The sequence below is a fragment of the Tachypleus tridentatus genome, chromosome 13 (genome assembly GCF_004210375.1).
Source record: "Tachypleus tridentatus isolate NWPU-2018 chromosome 13, ASM421037v1, whole genome shotgun sequence".
Classification (NCBI taxonomy): Eukaryota; Metazoa; Arthropoda; class Merostomata; order Xiphosura; family Limulidae; genus Tachypleus; species Tachypleus tridentatus.
In genome coordinates, this window is record NC_134837.1 from 272,792,041 (window position 1) to 272,814,413 (window position 22,373).

Here is a 22,373-nt window from a genome sequence, read left to right on the forward strand (position 1 = left end):
CAATATTACAGTGTCATGTAAGATATACCAATATTAATCTTAGTGACAATATTTCAGTGTCATGTATATACCAATATTAATGTTAGTGACAATATTACTGTGTCATGTATATACCAATATTAATGTTAGTGACAATATTACAGTGTCATGTATATAAGATATACCAATATTAATGTTAGTGACAATATTACAGTGTCATGTATATAAGATATACCAATATTAATGTTAGTGACAATATTACAGTGTGTATGTATATACCAATATTAATCTTAGTGACAATATTACAGTGTCATGTAATGTATATACCAATATTAATGTTAGTGATAATATTACAGTGTCATGTATATACCAATATTAATGTTAGTGACAATATTACAGTGTCATGTATATAAGATATACCAATATTAATCTTAGTGACAATATTAGAGTGTCATGTATATAGGATATACCAATATTAATCTTAGTGACAACAATACAGTGTCATGTATATAGGATATACCAATATTAATCTTAGTGACAACAATACAGTGTCATGTATATAGGATATAACAATATTAATCTTAGTGACAATATTACAGTGTCATGTATATAAGATATACCAATATTAATATTAGTGACAATATTACAGTGTCATGTATATAAGATATACCAATATTAATGTTAGTGACAAATTACAGTGTCATGTGTATAAGATATACCAATATTAATCTTAGTGACAATATTACAGTGTCATGTATATAAGATATACTAATATTAATGTTAGTGACAATATTACAGTGTCATGTATATAAGATATACTAATATTAATGTTAGTGACAATATTACAGTGTCATATTTATACCAATATTAATGTTAGTGACAATATTACAGTGTCATGTATATAAGATATACCAATATTAATGTTAGTGACAATATTGCAGTGTCATGTATATAAGATATACCAATATTAATGTTAGTGACAATATTGCAGTGTCATGTATATAAGATATACCAATATTAATGTTAGTGACAATATTACAGTGTCATGTATATAAGATATACCAATATTAATCTTAGTGACAATATTACAGTGTCATGTATATAAGATATACCAATATTAATCTTAGTGACAATATTACAGTGTCATGTATATAAGATATAACAATATTGATCTTAGTGACAACATTACAGTGTCATGTATATAAGATATACCAATATTAATCTTAGTGACAACATTACAGTGTCATGTATATAAGATATACCAATATTAATGTTAGTGACAATATTACAGTGTCATGTATATAAGATATACCAATATTAATGTTAGTGACAATATTACAGTGTCATGTATATACCAATATTAATCTTAGTGACAACATTACAGTGTCATGTATATAAGATATACCAATATTAATGTTAGTGACAATATTACAGTGTCATGTATATAAGATATACCAATATTAATGTTAGTGACGATATTAGTGTCATGTATATACCAATATTAATGTTAGTGACAATATTACAGTGTCATGTATATAAGATATACCAATATTAATGTTAGTGACAATATTACAGTGTCATGTATATAAGATATACCAATATTAACGTTAGTGACAATATTACAGTGTCATGTATATAAGATATACCAATATTAATGTTAGTGACAATATTACAGTGTCATGTATATAAGATATACCAATATTAATCTTAGTGACAACATTATAGTGTCATGTATATAAGATATACCAATATTAATCTTAGTGACAATATTACAGTGTCATGTATATAAGATATAACAATATTGATCTTAGTGACAACATTACAGTGTCATGTATATAAGATATACCAATATTAATCTTAGTGACAACATTACAGTGTCATGTATATAAGATATACCAATATTAATCTTAGTGACAATATTAGTGTCATGTATATAAGATATACCAATATTAATCTTAGTGACAAATTACAGTGTCTTGTATATAAGATACACCAATATTAATGTTAGTGACAATATTACAGTGTCATGTATATAAGATATACCAATATTAATGTTAGTGACAATATTACAGTGTGATGTATATACCAATATTAATCTTAGTGACAATATTTCAGTGTCATGTATATACCAATATTAATGTTAGTGACAATATTACTGTGTCATGTATATAAGATATACCAATATTAATGTTAGTGACAATAGTACAGTGTCATGTTTTAATATATACCAATAATAATGTTAGTGACAATATTACAGTGTGATGTATATACCAATATTAATCTTAGTGACAATATTTCAGTGTCATGTATATACCAATATTAATGTTAGTGACAATATTACAGTGTCATGTATATAAGATATACCAATATTAATGTTAGTGACAATAGTACAGTGTCATGTTTTTAATATATACCAATAATAATGTTAGTGACAATATTACAGTGTGATGTATATACCAATATTAATCTTAGTGACAATATTTCAGTGTCATGTATATACCAATATTAATGTTAGTGACAATATTACTGTGTCATGTATATACCAATATTAATGTTAGTGACAATATTACAGTGTCATGTATATAAGATATACCAATATTAATGTTAGTGACAATAGTACAGTGTCATGTTTTTAATATATACCAATAATAATGTTAGTGACAATATTACAGTGTGATGTATATACCAATATTAATCTTAGTGACAATATTTCAGTGTCATGTATATACCAATATTAATGTTAGTGACAATATTACTGTGTCATGTATATACCAATATTAATGTTAGTGACACTATTACAGTGTCATGTATATGAGATATAACAATATTAATGTTAGTGACACTATAACAGTATATTAGATATAACCATAATAGCATTCTGTCTTGTACAAAGTAAATAAAGTGGTTACAATACATATATATATATATATATATATTAGTGTTTCTTTCAAATATAATGATATTTGTCATAAGACATAAATATTAGGTATAATAATAGTGTTCGATCCACGCTATGTTCGTCATGTACATTGCTGACGACGCGTTTTCTCAATCCAGAGTCAATCAGGCCTGCTGGTATACAACAATCACACTAGTTGTCAACACACAACTTATATAAACAGCTTTCAGAAGCTGTACCAAACATGAAGTTTCACTAATGTAGTTTCTTGATTATTTCGGTTTGAATTACAGCTGTATGTCAGCTACTAAGACAAAACTACTCACTAACATGATAAGATGATGAAAATGTGCAATCAAACGTGACAATTGAATACTTGGTTTTGAACCCACACAGACATCTTTAACATTTTGATAAAGTAAAATATGTTTTACTTCACTGTTCTGTACACCTTAGTTTTTGTATGAATAATATTTTGAAAAATGAAATACTGACGTTCGTGGTGAATACAAAGCGTTAACTTTCAAAGCGAGAACATGGGAGAGATATATACAACATATTTGAAACACGTGATGTTAGAAACATTAAGTTGCTAATGTTCAAAACCTTTCGGCACCGTTTCTCAAAAATACTGTCTCAAAAAGAGCTGAAATCGAAAATTTTAATTAAGTTTACTGGAGGAAGTGGAGACGATATCCTCAAGTTGGTAACGTCGTATTCTTGTTCCGTTTAAAGTTGGCTGTAATAATCCATCTAATTTACTTTAAAAACTGTCACACTAAATAATTTAGGTTATATAACTTTTAAAAAAGCATTACTATATTTGTGTTAAACTAATGGTACTACAAACTGCATGTTTTGCCTTGACATAAACTTTGTTACCATGACAGTATTACACTATAAACATCAAGACACTACACTGAAGACTTACATGTTGTACTCTATAAACATCACAACACTGCACTGAAGACTGACATGTTTTACTCTATAAACATCACGACACTACACTGAAGACTGACATGTTTTACTCTATAAACATCACAACACTACACTGAAGACTGACATGTTGTACTCTATAAACATCAAGAAACTACACTGAAGACTGACATGTTTTACTCTATAAACATCAAGAAACTACACTGAAGACTGACATGTTTTACTCTTTTAACATCAAGACACTACACTGAAGACTGACATGTTGTACTCTATAAACATCAAGACACTACACTGAAGACTGACATGTTGTACTCTATAAACATCAAGACACTACACTGAAGACTGACATGTTGTACTGTATAAACATCACAACACTACACTAAAGACTGACATGTTGTACTGTATAAACATCACAACACTACACTAAAGACTGACATGTTGTACTGTATAAACATCACAACACTACACTAAAGACTGACATGTTGTACTCTATAAACATCAAGACACTACACTGAAGACTGACATGTTGTACTCTATAAACATCACAACACTACACTGAAGACTGACATGTTCTACTCTAGAAACATCAAGACACTACACTGAAGACTTACATGTTGTACTCTATAAACATCACAACACTGCACTGAAGACTGACATGTTTTACTCTATAAACATCATGACACTACACTGAAGACTGACATGTTGTACTCTATAAACATCAAGAAACTACACTGAAGACTGACATGTTTTACTCTATAAACATCACGACACTACACTGAAGACTGACATGTTGTACTCTATAAACATCAAGACACTACACTGAAGACTGACATGTTTTACTCTATAAACATCACGACACTACACTGAAGACTGACATGTTGTACTCTATAAACATCAAGAAACTACACTGAAGACTGACATGTTTTACTCTATAAACATCAAGACACTACACTGAAGACTGACATGTTGTACTCTATAAACATCAAGACACTACACTGAAGACTGACATGTTGTACTGTATAAACATCACAACACTACACTAAAGACTGACATGTTGTACTCTATAAACATCAAGACTACACTGAAGACTGACATGTTGTACTCTATAAACATCACAACACTACACTGAAGACTGACATGTTCTACTCTATAAACATCAAGACACTACACTGAAGACTGACATGTTGTACTCTATAAACATCAAGAAACTACACTGAAGACTGACATGTTGTACTCTATAAACATCAAGAAACTACACTGAAGACTGACATGTTTTACTCTATAAACATCACAACACTACACTGAAGACTGACATGTTTTACTCTTTTAACATCAAGACACTACACTGAAGACTGACATGTTGTACTCTATAAACATCAAGACACTACACTGAAGACTGACAAGTATTACTCTATAAACATCAAGACACTACACTGAAGACTGACATGTTGTACTCTATAAACATCACAACACTACACTGAAGACTGACATGTTGTACTCTATAAACATCACGACACTACACTGAAGACTGACATGTTGTACTCTATAAACATCACGACACTACACTGAAGACTGACATGTTTTACTCTATAAACATCACGACACTACACTGAAGACTGACATGTTGTACTCTATAAACATCAAGACACTACACTGAAGACTGACATGTTTTACTCTATAAACATCACGACACTACACTGAAGACTGACATGTTGTACTGTATAAACATCACAACACTACACTGAAGACTGACATGTTTTACTCTATAAACATCAAGACACTACACTGAAGACTGACATGTTGTACTCTATAAACATCAAGACAATACACTGGAGACTGACATGTTGTACTCTATAAACATCACGACACTACACTGAAGACTGACAAGTATTACTCTATAAATATCACAACACTACACTGAAGACTGACATGTTGTACTCTATAAACATCAAGACACTACACTGAAGACTGACATGTTGTACTCTATAAACATCAAGACACTACACTGAAGACTGACATGTTGTACTCTATAAACATCACGACACTATGCTGTAAAAGTGGTTACTTACTAGTACTATGGGACAGATGGCAGTTGGAGGCAGAATGTGGTCTCTGTGCTCTCCTAACGTACACTCTGGTTTCACTTGGGAAGCACAATGGTTATGAAGCTAAAACACGGTGTAACAATGAAAATATAACTGTTATAAACACTTTAAACAGATTCATACTAAACAGACATGTCTGGCTATAGATTTACGGTTTCTGCCCAATAACTTAATTCATTTTTTTTTAAAATTAAATATAGAATCACATAACAAGAAAGCAACGTTAGCAAGCGTAATAAAACGTAACAACAAGAAACCCACTAACTAGAAAATAAAACTCAAAGACGACTTGTGGTGGATGAAATGTTATTTCAAATCTACATCGTTTCTCCAACATTATCACAAGGCACCACCTGGTGACACTTTTATAATTGTTATCAATAACCATTCAAGCGGTCTCCAGACAACGAAGTTAAAATATATTAAAATGTTTTACAAAACCACATAAGCACGCCCATAAATATATATAAAAAAGTTTCCAAAACAAATTGAGTCACCAGTGACATATAACTGCTTATTAAGATTTAAATAGCGTCTGAAAAATAACACTATGTAACACAAGTTTTGTTCCTGTATAGTATGTGTTATTTCTTAATTGCTTATGTTGTAAAAATACAGCAAATGACCATTATTCCCTTAAAATTTTGCTTTTGTGACCTGGATAATGATTTTTAAAAATTAACCTATTTTCTATGTAAAAACGGGCAAATTTGCACATTTTCATTTACATAAGTTCTGAATAAAACAACATATGAATTAAGATTTACATGTATTTATACTGAAGTTATACAAAAATGTTTAGAAGTGAATAGTTTTTCGAGGTTTGCGACTGTAATGTAAATCACTTTCATGTATTAGCCCCCAAATATAGTCACGCATCATGTTTTCGTTATATGCTCCCAGGTCACAAAAGCAAAGTTTGAAGAGAAAAACAGATATTTTCCATTTACTTTAGGCTTAAGCAGTTGCGAAACAACACTTTCTGCCCAGGAACAAGAAACAGTCAAAAAATGTTGTTACATAGTGTAATCCGTTTCTTTAATAACACACCAACCTGGGTGAAAACTCGCCGTGCAACATATTTGAAACCAATTAGAGGTCTTGGTTCTATAACGTCTTGAACCAAACTAAACGTTCATGTAAAGAGTAAATAACGCAATCACAGTAAGCCTAATTAATTACAAATGTTAATAACACAGGAGTAATGAATGAAAGGAACAATAAATAGATTAAAATAACAAAGATAGAAAGAACTATGTTATTCAAACACATGTAACCCAATAGCTGTATAGTTTCTTGTGAGTTACCACACGAACAAAATGAAGTAAGACGCTATATTATAAATTTCACAAGAGATTAGCGAACATGGCAGACCCTAGTGACCTTCAGCCATCTACAAGTTAATCTTTCCTTTTCCATTGGGGCGCGGACTGGCCAAGCGTGTTAAGGCGTGCGACTCGTAATCCGAGGGTCGCGGGTTCGCATCCCCGATCCCACCAAACATGCTCGCCCTTTCAGCCGTGGTAGCGTTATAATGTGACGGCCAATCCCACTATTCGTTGTTAAAAGAGCAGCCCAAGAATTGGCGGTGGGTGGTGATGACTAGCTGCCTTCCCTCTAGTCTTACACTGCTAAATTAGGGACGGCTAGCGCAGATAGCCCTCATGTAGCTTTGTGCAAAATTCAAAAACAAATAAATTAAAATAATTCTGTTGAGTAATATTTGTATAAATTTAAACTTCGTCATTAAATATGTGTGTAAGTTTTATACTACAAATTAATTATTGAAACCACTGGTATTTAACTGGAGTTCCATATAATTTCTACTGGCACTAACGAGTAGCGTAATTAATTACAATGATATAGGTACTGTCGTTGGGTTAAGCCTTACATTACTGTGTTGTAGACCGAGATGTGTACAGTATCAAGTTCCAACTGTTATAATAGCGATATCTCTTCCCTCAGTGACACAACCCTGTGTGTTGGATTGCGCTTTATTACAAACAATAAAATAGTAGCGATTGCGTGAGATATAACGGCTAAAAATACAAAAGGTAAAACTAATCAGTAAAACTAACTTATCAGTTACAGAGACACAAGTCACAAACAATTTACGTACAAAATACTAATCAATAAGAGGTCCCATTCAGTCACAACTTTGTTAGCACGTCACTAAAACGTTTGTCAGATCTCGTGCTCTATTACTCAATCAAACCTTAAATGGCTCAGCTAATAATATTAAAATTAATAGGGGCGATTCTCCTAATATACGTTATTGGTGCATTACTGCCTTGATAAATTACACGTGACACACAGTTTTCTGTTGATTCTACTAGCTCGTCACTAAATATCCTTAACGGATTTTATGAGTGTATTCAATTTTTTTGTTATTGTTATTTCCATGACACCTGTTTGTTTTGTTTTGTTTTGAATTGCGCGCAAAGCTACTCGGGGGCTATCTGTGCTAGCCGTCCCTAATTTAACATTGTAAGACTAGAGGGAAGGCAGCTAGTCATCACCACCCATCGCCAACTCTTGGGCTATTCTTTTACCAAAAAATAGTAAGATTGACCGTCACATTATAACGCCCCCACGGCTGAAAGGGAGAGCAAGTTTGAAGCGACCGGGATTCGAACCCGCGACCCTAGGATTACGAGTCGAATGCCTTAACACGCTTGGCCATGCCAGGCTCCATGACACCTGTAAAATTTCCCATAGACTTGTAACAAGAGAGAAATTCAAGAGTATTTTAAGTAATTTTGTGTTTAATAATTAGGTCGAAATTAAAATCAATATTTAGTTTGTTTCGGTTACTCTTAAGCACAAAGTTACACGGGTATCGAAACCTATTTTTAGTATTATAATTCTTTGGTCTCACCGCCAAGCCACTGGGAGAGGAGGGTGTTAATAAACAGCAAGTAGGGGTTCAGGCTAATCACCGAATATATCTTTTCATTATGAGCGTTTATTAATCTCACAATCACTAAAGCATGGAAAACTATTGTTTTATTTTTTCCCATATATAAACGATCAAATTTCTTTCAACAACCCAGGCTTTTTTGGACTTACGACTTCCATTTATTCTGGGCCCGGCATGCCCAAATGAGTTAAGGCGTTCGACTCGTAATCTGAGGGTCGCGGGTTCGAATCCCCGTCACACCAAACATGCTCACCATTTCAGCCGCGGGGGGCGTTATAAGTGACGGTCAATCCCAATATTCGTTAGTAAAAGAGTAGCCTAAAAGTTGGCGATTGGTGGTGATGACTAGCTGCCTTCCATCTAGTCTTAACACTGTTAAATTAAGGACGGCTAGCGCAGATAGCCCTCCAGTAGCTTTGCGCGAAATTTAAACCAAATCAAACTGTAGATACAAACTGTAATAATACCATTACAGTAGTAGGCACGCCCCACTTTTTGTGTATACTACTCGCTTAGTGACAGAAGTTATCTATAAAAACAAATCAAAGATGATATGCGTTTAGCTTACCTTCTTTTGCGGCAACCAATTAAATATTTTTGTAAAATATTCCACGCTAGGCTTAATTAGATCAAGTCGTATTACTTTTAGGTTCTACTAGAAACAAGCCGCGTAGTGACTTCATTCGACTTTTATTGTTCCAACGACAATCATTCTACACACTCTCGAGTTGTTGTTGTTTTTTATTCACATCTGTACTGAACACTGTACTATAAATGTCTGTTCTGATTAATCGTTCAACTGAAGGTATTATTAAATATGTGTTGTTAAGATGCTATTATAGAACACGGGAAGTTGACGATCGTATTGCTATCAGTTCCAGCTCACCCTTTCTTGTCGAGAACATTTTCGATGTATTCATTTAAAACTGTTCGCAATATACTGTAAAACATTTTTATTGCTTATCAGAAGTAAACACGAGATTCAGGTTTACAGTAGCCTGGGTGAGGGGATTGTACTGTCATTTTCGCAGTAAACGTAAAGTTTCACGTGTAATTTAATAAAACTAAATAAAACCTAACACTAACTTCTCTAAAGTGAGGAAAAAAATTATTCTTAGCGTGTAGTGCCTCAAACAGTATCTTATTAGTATCAGCATGAGTCACGCATAGTAACTTATTTATTTAAAAGGTAATACATAATATTAAAATGTAATCCCCAAATGTGTCAAGACATGTTGTACAAAATGTCAAAATCCCACGAGACGAGGAGTTGTGTATAACTGTTTACTAGCATTGAAATAACTTCAAGAAATGTTCGTCTCTTCAGTTATACAACAACCTGGGTTAGAAACACAGTTGAAATAATAAAGAGGGCCTGGTTCAGGTGCTTGAGCCGAAAATGTCCTGAACCAAATTACCGAACAGAATAAACATCTCAAACACAGTAAACCTAAAATCTATATAATTTAAAATATTATTAGCAGAGAAATAATGTATAAAATAGTAAATGTAAGGTGAAAAAAATTAAAAGGAATAAATATAAAACATCGATTTTGTTCCTCAACCATACGTAATGAATAGTAGGTTATTGTCCAAAGTTGAATACGAAGCGAAACCAAAGGCGCTATGTTACCATAGGAAGATTGTTTGTTTTTTGAATTTTGCGCAAAACTACACGAGAGCTATCTGCGCTAGCCGTCCCTACTTTAGTCATGTAAGACTAGAGGGAAGGCCGCTAGTCATCACCACCCACCGCCAACTCTTGGGCTACACTTTACCAACGAACTATGAGATTGACCGTTACATTATAACGCCCCCATGGCTGAAAAGGCGAACACGTTTGGTGCAACGGGGAGTTGAACGCCTTAAGCTACCTGGCCATGCCGGGACAATCCACACAAACAAAATGAACTGAAACGGACAATCCACACGAACAAAATGATCTAAAACATTAATCTATCTAAGGAAAGTTTGGAAATTAATGGCAGACTCACGTAACCTTCGGTCACTTTCAAGTTGGTTTTTATTATCTTATTTTACTTACGTTATAAAACAAATATATGAACTTAAAACAGAGATAACCAAAGACTAAAACTGGTGGTCACGTGATAACATGTTCAAACTGTCTTTGAATCTCGTCAGTGCCTGTTACAGTGACGAAACATCAACAAGTCCACGAGTCTATACTTACAGATGAAAATCAGTATATCGGGAAAAAAATGGAGCTATGTTAATTTCGCGTAACGTTATGTTGATTTAAAAACGATCTGTATGCTTTAATTATAATGGGAAATAAATAAACATTAACTATTAGGAATTTAGCCACAAAGTTGACGTGGAATAAAATTATTCATGTTTCTTACAAAAGAACATGAATTTGTTCTGTTGTGAATTAACTTTTCGGTTTATTCTGGAAAGTGACAAGTTGTTGTTTTATTAGTAGTTATAAGTTCGAGTCCCACAGAATAAATAATTTGTTTTTTGCTGTTTGCCTAGTCTATTTGAAACAATCTCTTTTATTAGTAAACTAAATTACAAAATTCGGTTAAACAGCGTTTTAGTTGTAACAAGATTTTTTGTTTGTTTTTCGATTCACAAGGTTGGAGACCCTGTTACACAAACGAAAAGATCGTGTATCATTTTATTAAAATAATTGATATGAAACAAGCCTTCACTTGTAGAAACAACCCCAGCGTCAGTATAACATATTTGTTTTAATAGTTATGCATTTATAAATACTAAATTAATATTTAACTCAAAACGTTTTCTACCACGGTAAGTTAATGACTAATAGTTCAGATACTTATAACAGTTTTCTTGTTTCCCTACAGAGGGCTCTTAAAGAAAGCGAAACTTTCATCTCTCATACAGATCTCGTGAAGTTATTAATAATAATAAACTAATATTTAATGCCTTAAATATTCATACACTCACGACTAAAATTTTAATACATTTTCATCCCATTGTTCTATGCCTAATTGTTATATTATTAGTACTAGCTTGGTCTCACAATTGTTCTAGGCCTAACTGTTACATTATTAGTACTAGCTTGGTCTCAACATTGTTCTAGGCCTAACTGTTACATTATTAGTACTAGCTTGGTCTCACCATTGTTCTAGGCCTAACTGTTACATTATTAGTACTAGCTTGGTCTCACCACTGTTCTATGCCATATTGTTATATTATTAGTACTAGCTTGGTCTCACCATTGTCCTATGCCTAATTGTTATATTATTAGTAGTAGCTTGGTCTCACCACTGTTCTATGCCTAATTGTTATATTATTAGTAGTAGCTTGGTCTCACCATTGTCCTATGCCTAATTGTTATATTATTAGTAGTAGCTTGGTCTCACCACTGTTCTATGCCTAATTGTTATATTATTAGTAGTAGCTTGGTCTCACCATTGTTCTAGGCCTAACTGTTACATCATTAGTACTTGCTTGGTTTCACCATTGTTCTAGGCCTAACTGTTACATTATTAGTACTAGCTTGGTCTCACCACTGTTCTATGCCTAATTGCTATATTATTAGTAGTAGCTTGGTCTCACCACTGTTCTATGCCTAATTGTTATATTATTAGTAGTAGCTTGGTCTCACCACTGTTCTATGCCTAATTGTTATATTATTAGTAGTAGCTTGGTCTCACCATTGTCCTATGCCTAATTGTTATATTATTAGTAGTAGCTTGGTCTCACCACTGTTCTGTGCCTAATTGTTATATTATTAGTAGTAGCTTGGTCTCACCATTGTTCTAGGCCTAACTGTTACATCATTAGTACTTGCTTGGTTTCACCATTGTTCTAGGCCTAACTGTTACATTATTAGTACTAGCTTGGTCTCGCCACTGTTCTATGCCTAATTGTTATATTATTAGTAGTAGCTTGGTCTCGCCACTGTTCTATGCCTAATTGTTACATTATTAGTACTAGCTTGGTCTCACCACTGTTCTATGCATAATTGTTATATTATTAGTAGCTTGGTCTCGCCACTGTTCTATGCCTAATTGTTATATCATTAGTAGTAGCTTGGTCTCGCCACTGTTCTATGCCCTAATTGTTACATTATTAGTAGTAGCTTGGTCTCACCACTGTTGTATGCCTAATTGTTATATTATTAGTAGTAGCTTGGTCTCACCACTGTTCTATGCCTAATTGTTATATTATTAGTAGTAGCTTGGTCTCACCACTGTTCTATGCCTAATTGTTATATTATTAATTGTAGCTTGGTCTTGCCACTGTTCTGGGCCTGACTGTTATATTACACTATATAACATAAATTTTGTTTCTGGATATTATGTGTTATTTCTTAACACCTCCCACGAAAAAGACGTTTCTAGTCCTGATTTCTCCAAGCCCGTTCCCCTGGCTGTGGTTTCGCTAGATAGTAGATAGGGACAGTTGGAATCTCGTTAATCCATTCATTAATGGATTTAAATGGCAATTTCATTTAAATACAAAATTATTAGTCTAATATTAATAACCTTTCAAGTTGCTCTGGGGCCTATTAGGCTCCACTTTTCGTAGGAGTGTTAATTGCTTATGTTGTAGAAGTACAGAAAATGTCCATTATTCCCTTCAAACTTTGCTTTTGTGACCTGGATAATGAAATTTAAAAATTAACTTATTTTCTATGTAAAAACTAGCAAATTTCCATTTCCACATTTTCATTTACATAAGGTCTGAATGAAACAACATATGAATCAAGATTTACATATATTTATACTAAAGTTATACAAAATGAACTAAAATGTTTTGAAGTGAGTAGGTTTTCGAGATTTGCGTATGTAATGTAAAAAGCATATCAGCCCCCAAATATAGTCTCCCATCATGTTTTCGTTATACGCTCCTTGGTAGCGGCGTTCAAAGTCCCGTATATCTTGGTGGAAACGCTCGCCTTGCTCCTCTGAGTATGCTCACATTTTCTCCTTGAATTTATCCAGACGAGCGTTAAGGATATGGATTTTCAGGGACACCTGCAGCCCATTTTGTCGTAGTTCTTCACCAGAGCCTCAACCAGTCCCAGATAATTTTCGGTCTTGTGATTACCACAGAAGCCCCGAACTACTGCGACAAAGTTGCCCCAAGCTATTTTTGCCTTCCTACTGAGCTTCTTGGGAAACTCTGTGCCCTCCAGGATCTTATTCATTTGTGGTCCAACGAAGACACCAGCTTTGACCTTTTCCTCAGACAACGTAGGGAAAAAGTCTTGAAGGCACTTGAAGGCTGCAGACTCCTATATCAAGAGCTGTAACAAATTGTTTCATAAGACCCAATTTTATGTGAACTGGTGGGAACAACACCTTCTGGAGGTCCACTAGTGGCTTAAATTTGACATTGTGCCTCTCTACAGGGACCTCGGTCCGTTGTGGCCAGTGCTCCCTGTTGTAGTGCGCTGCGGTGTTCCTGCTGTCCCAAAGGCAAAGATAACAGGAAAACTTGGTAAAGCCTCCTTGGAAACCCATCAGGAATGACACCATTTTGAAGTATCCGATAACCTCCCAGCCATACTCATCATACTTCAAGGCTTCTAGCAAGGTCTTGACACTGTTGTATTCCTCTTTGAGGTGCACCAAAAAGGCCAGGGGAAAAGACGGATACTTATTCCCGTTATGAAGCAGCACAGCTTTGAGGCTTCTAGATGCGTATGGAGAATGCTTGCAGCTTCTTGATGCCATCTATGATAAAATCAGATAAGTCTATGTGTTCCCTTAGGCAGCTAGAACTATACTGAAGTGGTGAGTAGTTACGCCCTGTATATATATATTACTGTGGAATGTTCTAGAAAATTCTAAAAGGGTCTTGAAAATTCTCGTAAGTTCTACGACATTCTAGAAAGTTCTTGTAAATTCTTGTAAGTTCGAGAAAATTCTTTATCAGCTACTCAGCACTGAATCTACCTGAAATGTTCTGGAAAATGGGTAAATTTGAAAATTTTATTGCCCAGGTCACAAAAGCAATGTTTCAAGAAAAAAATAGGTCTTTTCCATTTGGTTTACTCATAAGCAATTAGGAAATAACACTTTTTGTCCAAGAACAAGAAAAAGTAAAAATTTTTATATATAGTGTTATTACTACTAGCTTGGTCTCGCCATTGTTCTAGGCCTAGCTATTATATTATTACCACTAACTTGGTTTCGCCATTGTTCTAGGCCTAACTGTTATAGTATTAGTACTACATATGCCTAAACACACAAAGAATCTCACCATCATCTGACACCACCGGCAGTGAAGCCCACTTATTCCATTGTACGACTTGATGGGTTTTTTACATTTACTGCACTTTCCTACACAGTTCCCTTCCGTCCAATGGTGAAGCAAAGTCTATATAGAATAGATCACATGTAAGTGTTAATGAAAGAAACCTGTTCTTTGTTTTGTTTTTACATCAATCATCTGCATACGGATAAGAAATAAATCTCGTGTAAGAAACGATACAACATCACATTTATAACATTAACCTATAAAACAATAACCTATATTTATAACCTATAAAACAAATACTTTGTTGTCAGTGGCCTATAACGAGTAAGAAATGTATTAATGAGAACTTCTTGTTGGACACTCGTTTTGGGGCTATTAATTATGAAACGTAATAAATTAGTAGTAGTTGTTTTGTTACGCCTTGTCACTTTTCTAAATCTAAAAGGCTTAACAGTTTCTGCAGTGCTTGTAAAATAAGAAGAACGTCGGTACTTTATTACAATTTCCACGAAACTACACATGAAATGGAGAACATTTATGAATATTGGACGTCCTGATGACAACAAGAAATCACGTTTGTTAACACTGTCGTCCAACCGAACCCAGCTATATTTACAGACATATCATCTCACTTTTTAACGAACGTATAATTATATAGATAAAACAGGTAGTTATACTGAGTCTACCAAACAATATTACTTTTAAAGTGTATCGTTAACTGACCAATTGAGTTTTTACTTACCTGTGATGTCCTCTTCGACTTTACATATGTACTTATACAGGACGCTGGCGCTTTTTGAACACATCTCTCGTGAACTGTGTACTTGCAAACTAAGAAACGAGATAACAAATATTCCGAAACGTAAGTATAAAAAACCAGTAGGTGTAATAACGTAGGTATAATAGCCAGTAGGTGTAATAACATAGGTATAATAACCAGTCTACACTGTTTCCATAAATCTCATTAACAGGTTTGTTTTCAATTTCGCTCAGAGCTACACGAGGGCTATCTGCGTATTTAGCAGCGTAAGGCGAGAGGCAAGGCAGCTAGCCATCACCACCTATCGCCAACTCTCGGACTACTCCTTTATCAACGAAAGTTGGATTGACCTTCACATTATAATGTCTCCTCGGCTGATAGGGCGAGTATGTTTGATGTAACGGAGATTCGAATCCGTGACTCTTAGATTACGAGTCAAGTGCCTTAACTATCTGGCCATGTCGGGCCAATATTTATCGGTAGTGAACGACAAGAAATGTAAACATGAACATTTGTGTTACTTTTCGATTTGTTCTGAGTTCTGAAGGAAATTAAAATCAACCCAGTTTCCTTTCAAATCAATAGCTGTATTTTACCAAATCAGAGAAAAGTACAACGCTCTCTGATAAGCGTGAAAGAAAAAAAACGCAGAACGAAATAATTTGTTAATTAGCTGAAAAATTTAATATATTTTCATATTTTAATATGAGAATTTTTGTTCCCAAAACAGGATAATAAAAACAACAACACCTCTTTCGAATGATTTTAATTTAATCAAATATTCGGTACAGCTGAGTGACTGCCTTTCACAACACTAGTTCCAACAAGAGTTACTCCTGTTATATTGCTTTAGTTAAACCAAGTACGTCTCCATGTAATCAAATCTACGTTACAACACTTTCCATCACACGATCTAACTCCCAATTTCCTTAGGTTGGTGACTATAAATAAAGTGTCTGGAGTCGAAGAGACTTTGTTAATAGTCATTAACAGACTTTAAATCAACTAACTTGTGGCACGGTCTAGGGAGAGTACTTTCGTTTCCTCAAAGTGTGAGATATAGGATTTGTTGACACTCAACAACTGCTTTATAGTCGTCTGTAAGCTTTAGTTGTTCTTGGCGGCTTGTTTCATTCAAGCCAATCCGCATGTCTGTTTCCCTCACTGAACATAAACAGTGGTTCTTATCGTTCTCAATGATTCTAAGCGCCCCACGTAAGTTTTTTTTCTTACTATGTACACCTATATTGTGAGGGGCTTGTTGGAGAATTGCCTAAGTCAGCGTATCCTAGACTTTTCGGTTCACTGCGCCCCTGGGCAAAAGAAAACCTAACAGTTTCATTTATTAAGTAGTTAGGTCCAAACAACTTAATACTTGATAAGTACTTATGTCCTAACAACTTAGCAGCAGTTTGAAAGAATAATATACATAAATTGAAAGTGAAAACAATATTTTTATTTCGTATTTAAATAACCACAATTACTAATGGGATGTTGGGCACTGCACAGCTTCTCAAACCTGGGAATCAGATTGGACACCACCACCCTCATTTCCTGTTCACACTGATTTTCGTGCTGTACTTGCTTTTATCACAGCAACCGCCGAAAACCCAGGTTCGCAGAGATATGACGTCACAAATGGAATTAGGATTCACTGAGCTTTAGCACTTAGCAACGGATATTCATCTTTTACTGATATCCGAAACTCAGTTAGTTCCATGCTGCCAAATTTTGTTTTTAAAGTCTTGCCAGAAAACAGCTAAATAAGATTTTCTTTTTCTACAGAGATAAATTCAGATGAGGCCTTAACCTTGAATGGCCTTGAATCCATGCAAACTTCTCCATATCTTCTGGAAAGTAATTTTCAAACCAGTCACTGAGCTGTATCAGGTGCTCCTCAAAAGCAGATTTTAGTTCGTGGGTCAAATCAACTTCATTGGATGTAACAAACTGCTGCAACAAAGGGAAACAATCTTTGTCACCAACTTCATTCATTTTTTGTTATCCATAGTAGTAACTTTTTTCTAAAGACTGAAACCTTCTCTGCGAGTTTCAGAACGTGCGTGTTGCTTCCCTGCAGAGAGAAATTCAACGCATTCAGTTTTTCTAAGAGTATGTTCAGGTATGTTAATTTTGAATACAAAAATTCAAGAAGTTTTTAGCACGTTCGTGTTCTTCTTTGAGATGAGAATAGAGTTCCTGTCGTAATTCAAACACATGGGATAGTACATTTTCATGTGAGAACCATCACGAGTTACAGTGGTACAACAAAGATGTGTGTTCAGATCACATATCCTTACACAGTTTTTAAAAACCTCGCCTTCTGTGGCCAAATTTTTATAAAGTTCACCACTTTCAACACACCTTCCAAAACAAGGTTCAGTGGAGGAATCGGGTGCTTTGACGCAAGGGCTTCTCAGTGGATTATGAAGTGGATTCATAGTGCATCAAGAGCTTCGCTTCGTATGAGTGCTTGCAATCCTCCATAAAAAAGGGACATAAAGAGATCACCATCTGTACAGACGCCAATGCACTTAGTCCAGTCTAAGTTGTTTTCACACATAAAAGTGTCAAGGATCTCAAACAAGTCTTGAGCCTTTGTACCTACAGTGATATTTTTACAAAAGAGAAGGTCTTCCACAATTTTGTTACCATCCATGAACCGTGTGTAGCAAATCAAATGAACATCCTTGTTACTATCCGTTGCCTCATCTAGCTGGTGTAACAAATCAAATGAACATCCTTGTTACTATCCGTCGCCCCATATAGCTGGTGTAACAAATCAAATGAACATCCGTGTTACTATCCGTCGCCTCATCTAGCTGGTGTAACAAATCAAATGAACATTCTTTTTACTATCCGTCGCCTCATCTAGCTGTAACCCGAATTTCTCACCTTTCATTTTTTTTTTAGTTATCTGATCGTTGAGGTCTTCGACCATGTGTTAGATTGTACGACTGACAGTATTGCTGGATAAAGGGACCTTTGAAATCAGTCTTCCCGCAGATTCACAAACCATAATGTTCATCATATCCACTGCAGCAGGTAAAATCAGTGCTTCTGTGATGGTGTGAGACTTTTACATTTCATGACTCTATATGTCACCTTGTAGGATGATAACAAAGCATTGTTTGGTATTGATGCTTGTTTCAAAAATCTTACCTTTTTGTTCTTTCAATTCTTTTAACTTTCTGGTAAAACAATCACAGGATTTACTAACTATGTCAGGATGATTGGTCTATTAGTGGAGTATTAGTTTATTTGGAAGCATGCACTTGGAGACAAAACTTTAGACATAATACACACTGCGGACACTCTTTATGATTGACATTTACCAAGTTAAAATTTAGACATAATACACACTGCGGACACTCTTTATGATTGACATTTACCAAAGTTAAATATTTAGACATAATACACACTGCGGACACTCTTTATGATTGACATTTACCTAAGTTAAACATTTAGACATAATACACACTGCGGACACTCTTTATGATTGACATTTACCTAAGTTAAACATTTAGACATAATACACACTGCGGACACTCTTTATGATTGACATTTACCAAAGTTAAACATTTAGACATAATACACACTGCGGACACTCTTTATGATTGACATTTACCTAAGTTAAACATTTAGACATAAAATACACACTGCGGACACTCTTTATGATTGACATTTACCTAAGTTAAACATTTAGACATAATACACACTGCGGACACTCTTTATGATTGACATTTACCTAAGTTAAACATTTAGACATAATACACACTGCGGACACTCTTTATGATTGACATTTACCTAAGTTAAACATTTAGACATAATACACACTGCGGACACTCTTTATGATTGACATTTACCTAAGTTAAACATTTAGACATAATACACACTGCGGACACTCTTTATGATTGACATTTACCTAAGTTAAACATTTAGACATAATACACACTGCGGACACTCTTTATGATTGACATTTACCTAAGTTAAACATTTAGACATAATACACACTGCGGACACTCTTTATGATTGACATTTACCTAAGTTAAACATTTAGACATAATACACACTGCGGACACTCTTTATGATTGACATTTACCAAAGTTAAACCAAAATCTAGACAACTATCATCATATTTCTGTCTCTTCACAACTTTACTACTGGTCTGTGGTTCACCATCCTTTACTACTGGTCTGTGGTTCACCATCCTTTTCTTCATTCCCACACTTCTTATTAATGTTCAAAATTCTTTCCATTTTTATGCACAAGGACTAAAAGTCAACAAATAAAATTCACTAGATCACTTGATCACAACACCCTTCAGCTATTTCAATTACTGACGGACCCGAGAGACGACAGGTATTATATACAAAATATAAGAAACGAGAAACTTCGAGAAGTAACTGGCGTAGCCGAAAATTTTGTTTCTCTTGTTTTTTTGAATTTCGAGTAAAGCTGCACGAGGGCTATCTGCACTAGCCGTCCCTAATTTTACAGTGTAAGACTAAAGGGAAGGCATCTAGTTATCACCACCCACCGCCAACTCTTGGGCTACTCTTTTACCAACGAATAGTGGGATTGACCATCACATTATAAGGCCCCCATGGCGAGCATGTTTGGTGCGATGGGGATTTGAACCTGCGACCCTTGGATTACGAGTCAAACGCTTTAACCCACCTGGCTATGCGGGGTCTAGCCGAAAGTACAAGTAAACAAAAACATACCTCAAACATTCGAGAACGTCATCAAAAGGAATGAAGCGTGATCTAATGATAAAACTGTGAACTACTTCAAGCTAGTAGTTCGCGCGGTGTCCGACAGTTGTCGATATCGTATCTCAGAACGGCTGTTATGGGTATTAACACGGTTACTGATAAGGAGAGAACAACGTTTCGACCTTTCTAGGCCATCTTCAGGTTAAGAAAGTGGGTTTCTTGTCATCAAGATGTCGATATCACTGTGTTTCCCTCGATAAATTGCAATATCCCTCGGCGCCCTGGGGCGCCGAGGCTTATAGTTTGAGAACCACTGTAATAATTACTGAAAACTCAACAAGAAAAGGGAATCATGAGTGAAGACCGATGGGTAAAGTCTTGGGGCAAAACACAATTTGTTGGAGATATGTGTGGGGTTTAGTTGTCCGCAATACCTTCAATTTTGTAGGAAAACCAGGAATACCCTTTGAAAACCAACTATCACTGCCCGGACGTCAAATAGTCTATCAAAATAGTGTCTGAGCTATGGGAGTAAACTTATATGTATCAATACATATTAATTATTATACCGTTTTAACTAGATTCAAGGGAAACATGACTGCGTCATGTATTAATGGTATATACACATAATCTATTTTAGAGCTAGATTCTGTTGTTTATTAAATAAAGAATCTGATATGTTACACTCAGGATCATATTGTCATATTCAGTTAAGAATCTAATATAGGATTTAAATGCATCGTTACTGGAGTTTCGGGACCTTCTTAAGGTAACATAATCTTCGCTAGAACACGTTACAGAAGCATTTACGTATAGCTCCCCACCCGCTAGTACAGCGGATTTACAATGCTAAAATCAGCGGTTCGAGTCCCTTCGGTGGGCTGAGCAGATAGCCTGATGTGGCTTTGCTATAAGAAAACACATACATATATTTACTTATAAAAACACAGTAACAAGTCACCATAGAACAACGTCAACCGAAACTTACAATTACAACAAAGCCCCTTCTTCCCGAAGCCGACTAACATGTTGAGACAGAGGTTACAATAGGTAGATCTGTTGAAATGTTTTAAACTCCACACGTGGTTTCCGTCATCCTTCACATTCTGTTGAGGAAAAGAAAAGACATGAAACTTATTTGTAACGTAGAAGAATTATGATAAGAAGTGGATTCTCAGGATGTACCAAGCATTGTTCTGGAATGGCTACAGTGCTTTAGTTTATACACTTTATACATAGTGAACTTATAACTCTAAAAAATTCGAAACATTTACAATGATACATTTTACTTGACCGAATTATATATTAGAGATATAACAGAGTCTCTGAATTTATATGGCATAACTAAATCTTGGTTGTCATGGGTGAGCAATGAACCTTACCGGTTCGTTCTTCAGATGGGCAGATCACGAACTTACCTAATTCATTCCTTAGCTGGGCAGGTCACGAACCTTATCTATTTCATATTTTATCTGGACAGCTTATAAACCTTACTCAACCCATTTCTCACCTCGACAGACCACGAACCATACAGAGTTTATTCCTCAGATGGTTGGTCTGTACACTTTACAAAGTTCATCCCAAGAAAGTTGAATCACGAACTCTATCGAGGTCACTCATTCCAAGTACCTAAGACTCGAAGTTTATTGAGCGTAGGACGAATTAAGTTCCTGCTGCGTCTATCCTGAAAACGACAAACCAGGGACTTAACGTGTACAATAGGAGAACAATAAGAGGTTTTCTCAAACCAGGAACTTACCATGTCCAACCCCAGAAGGACGAGAAGAGATACTGTCGTCACACCAAAACTTACCATTTTCAACCCTAGAAGAATGAGAAGAGATACTGTCCTCAA

The 22,373-nt window shown here is 34.9% G+C and overlaps 1 protein-coding gene across 1 annotated transcript in view; it reads right to left on the minus strand.

Annotated features, from left to right (window-relative positions):
• LOC143236574 (diacylglycerol kinase beta-like) overlaps positions 1-21,645 on the minus strand; it is a 60,139-nt gene extending 38,494 nt beyond the window's left edge. Inside the window, exons 1-4 of the mRNA XM_076474872.1 lie at positions 21,507-21,645; positions 15,783-15,871; positions 15,044-15,160; positions 5,884-5,982 (exon numbers count right to left, since the gene is read on the minus strand). Of these exons, the coding sequence (XP_076330987.1) occupies positions 5,884-5,982; positions 15,044-15,160; positions 15,783-15,871; positions 21,507-21,546 (345 nt within the window). The 5' untranslated portion in view covers positions 21,547-21,645. The remainder of the gene's footprint in view (positions 1-5,883; positions 5,983-15,043; positions 15,161-15,782; positions 15,872-21,506) is intronic.
• Between the last annotated feature and the right edge of the window lie 728 nt (positions 21,646-22,373).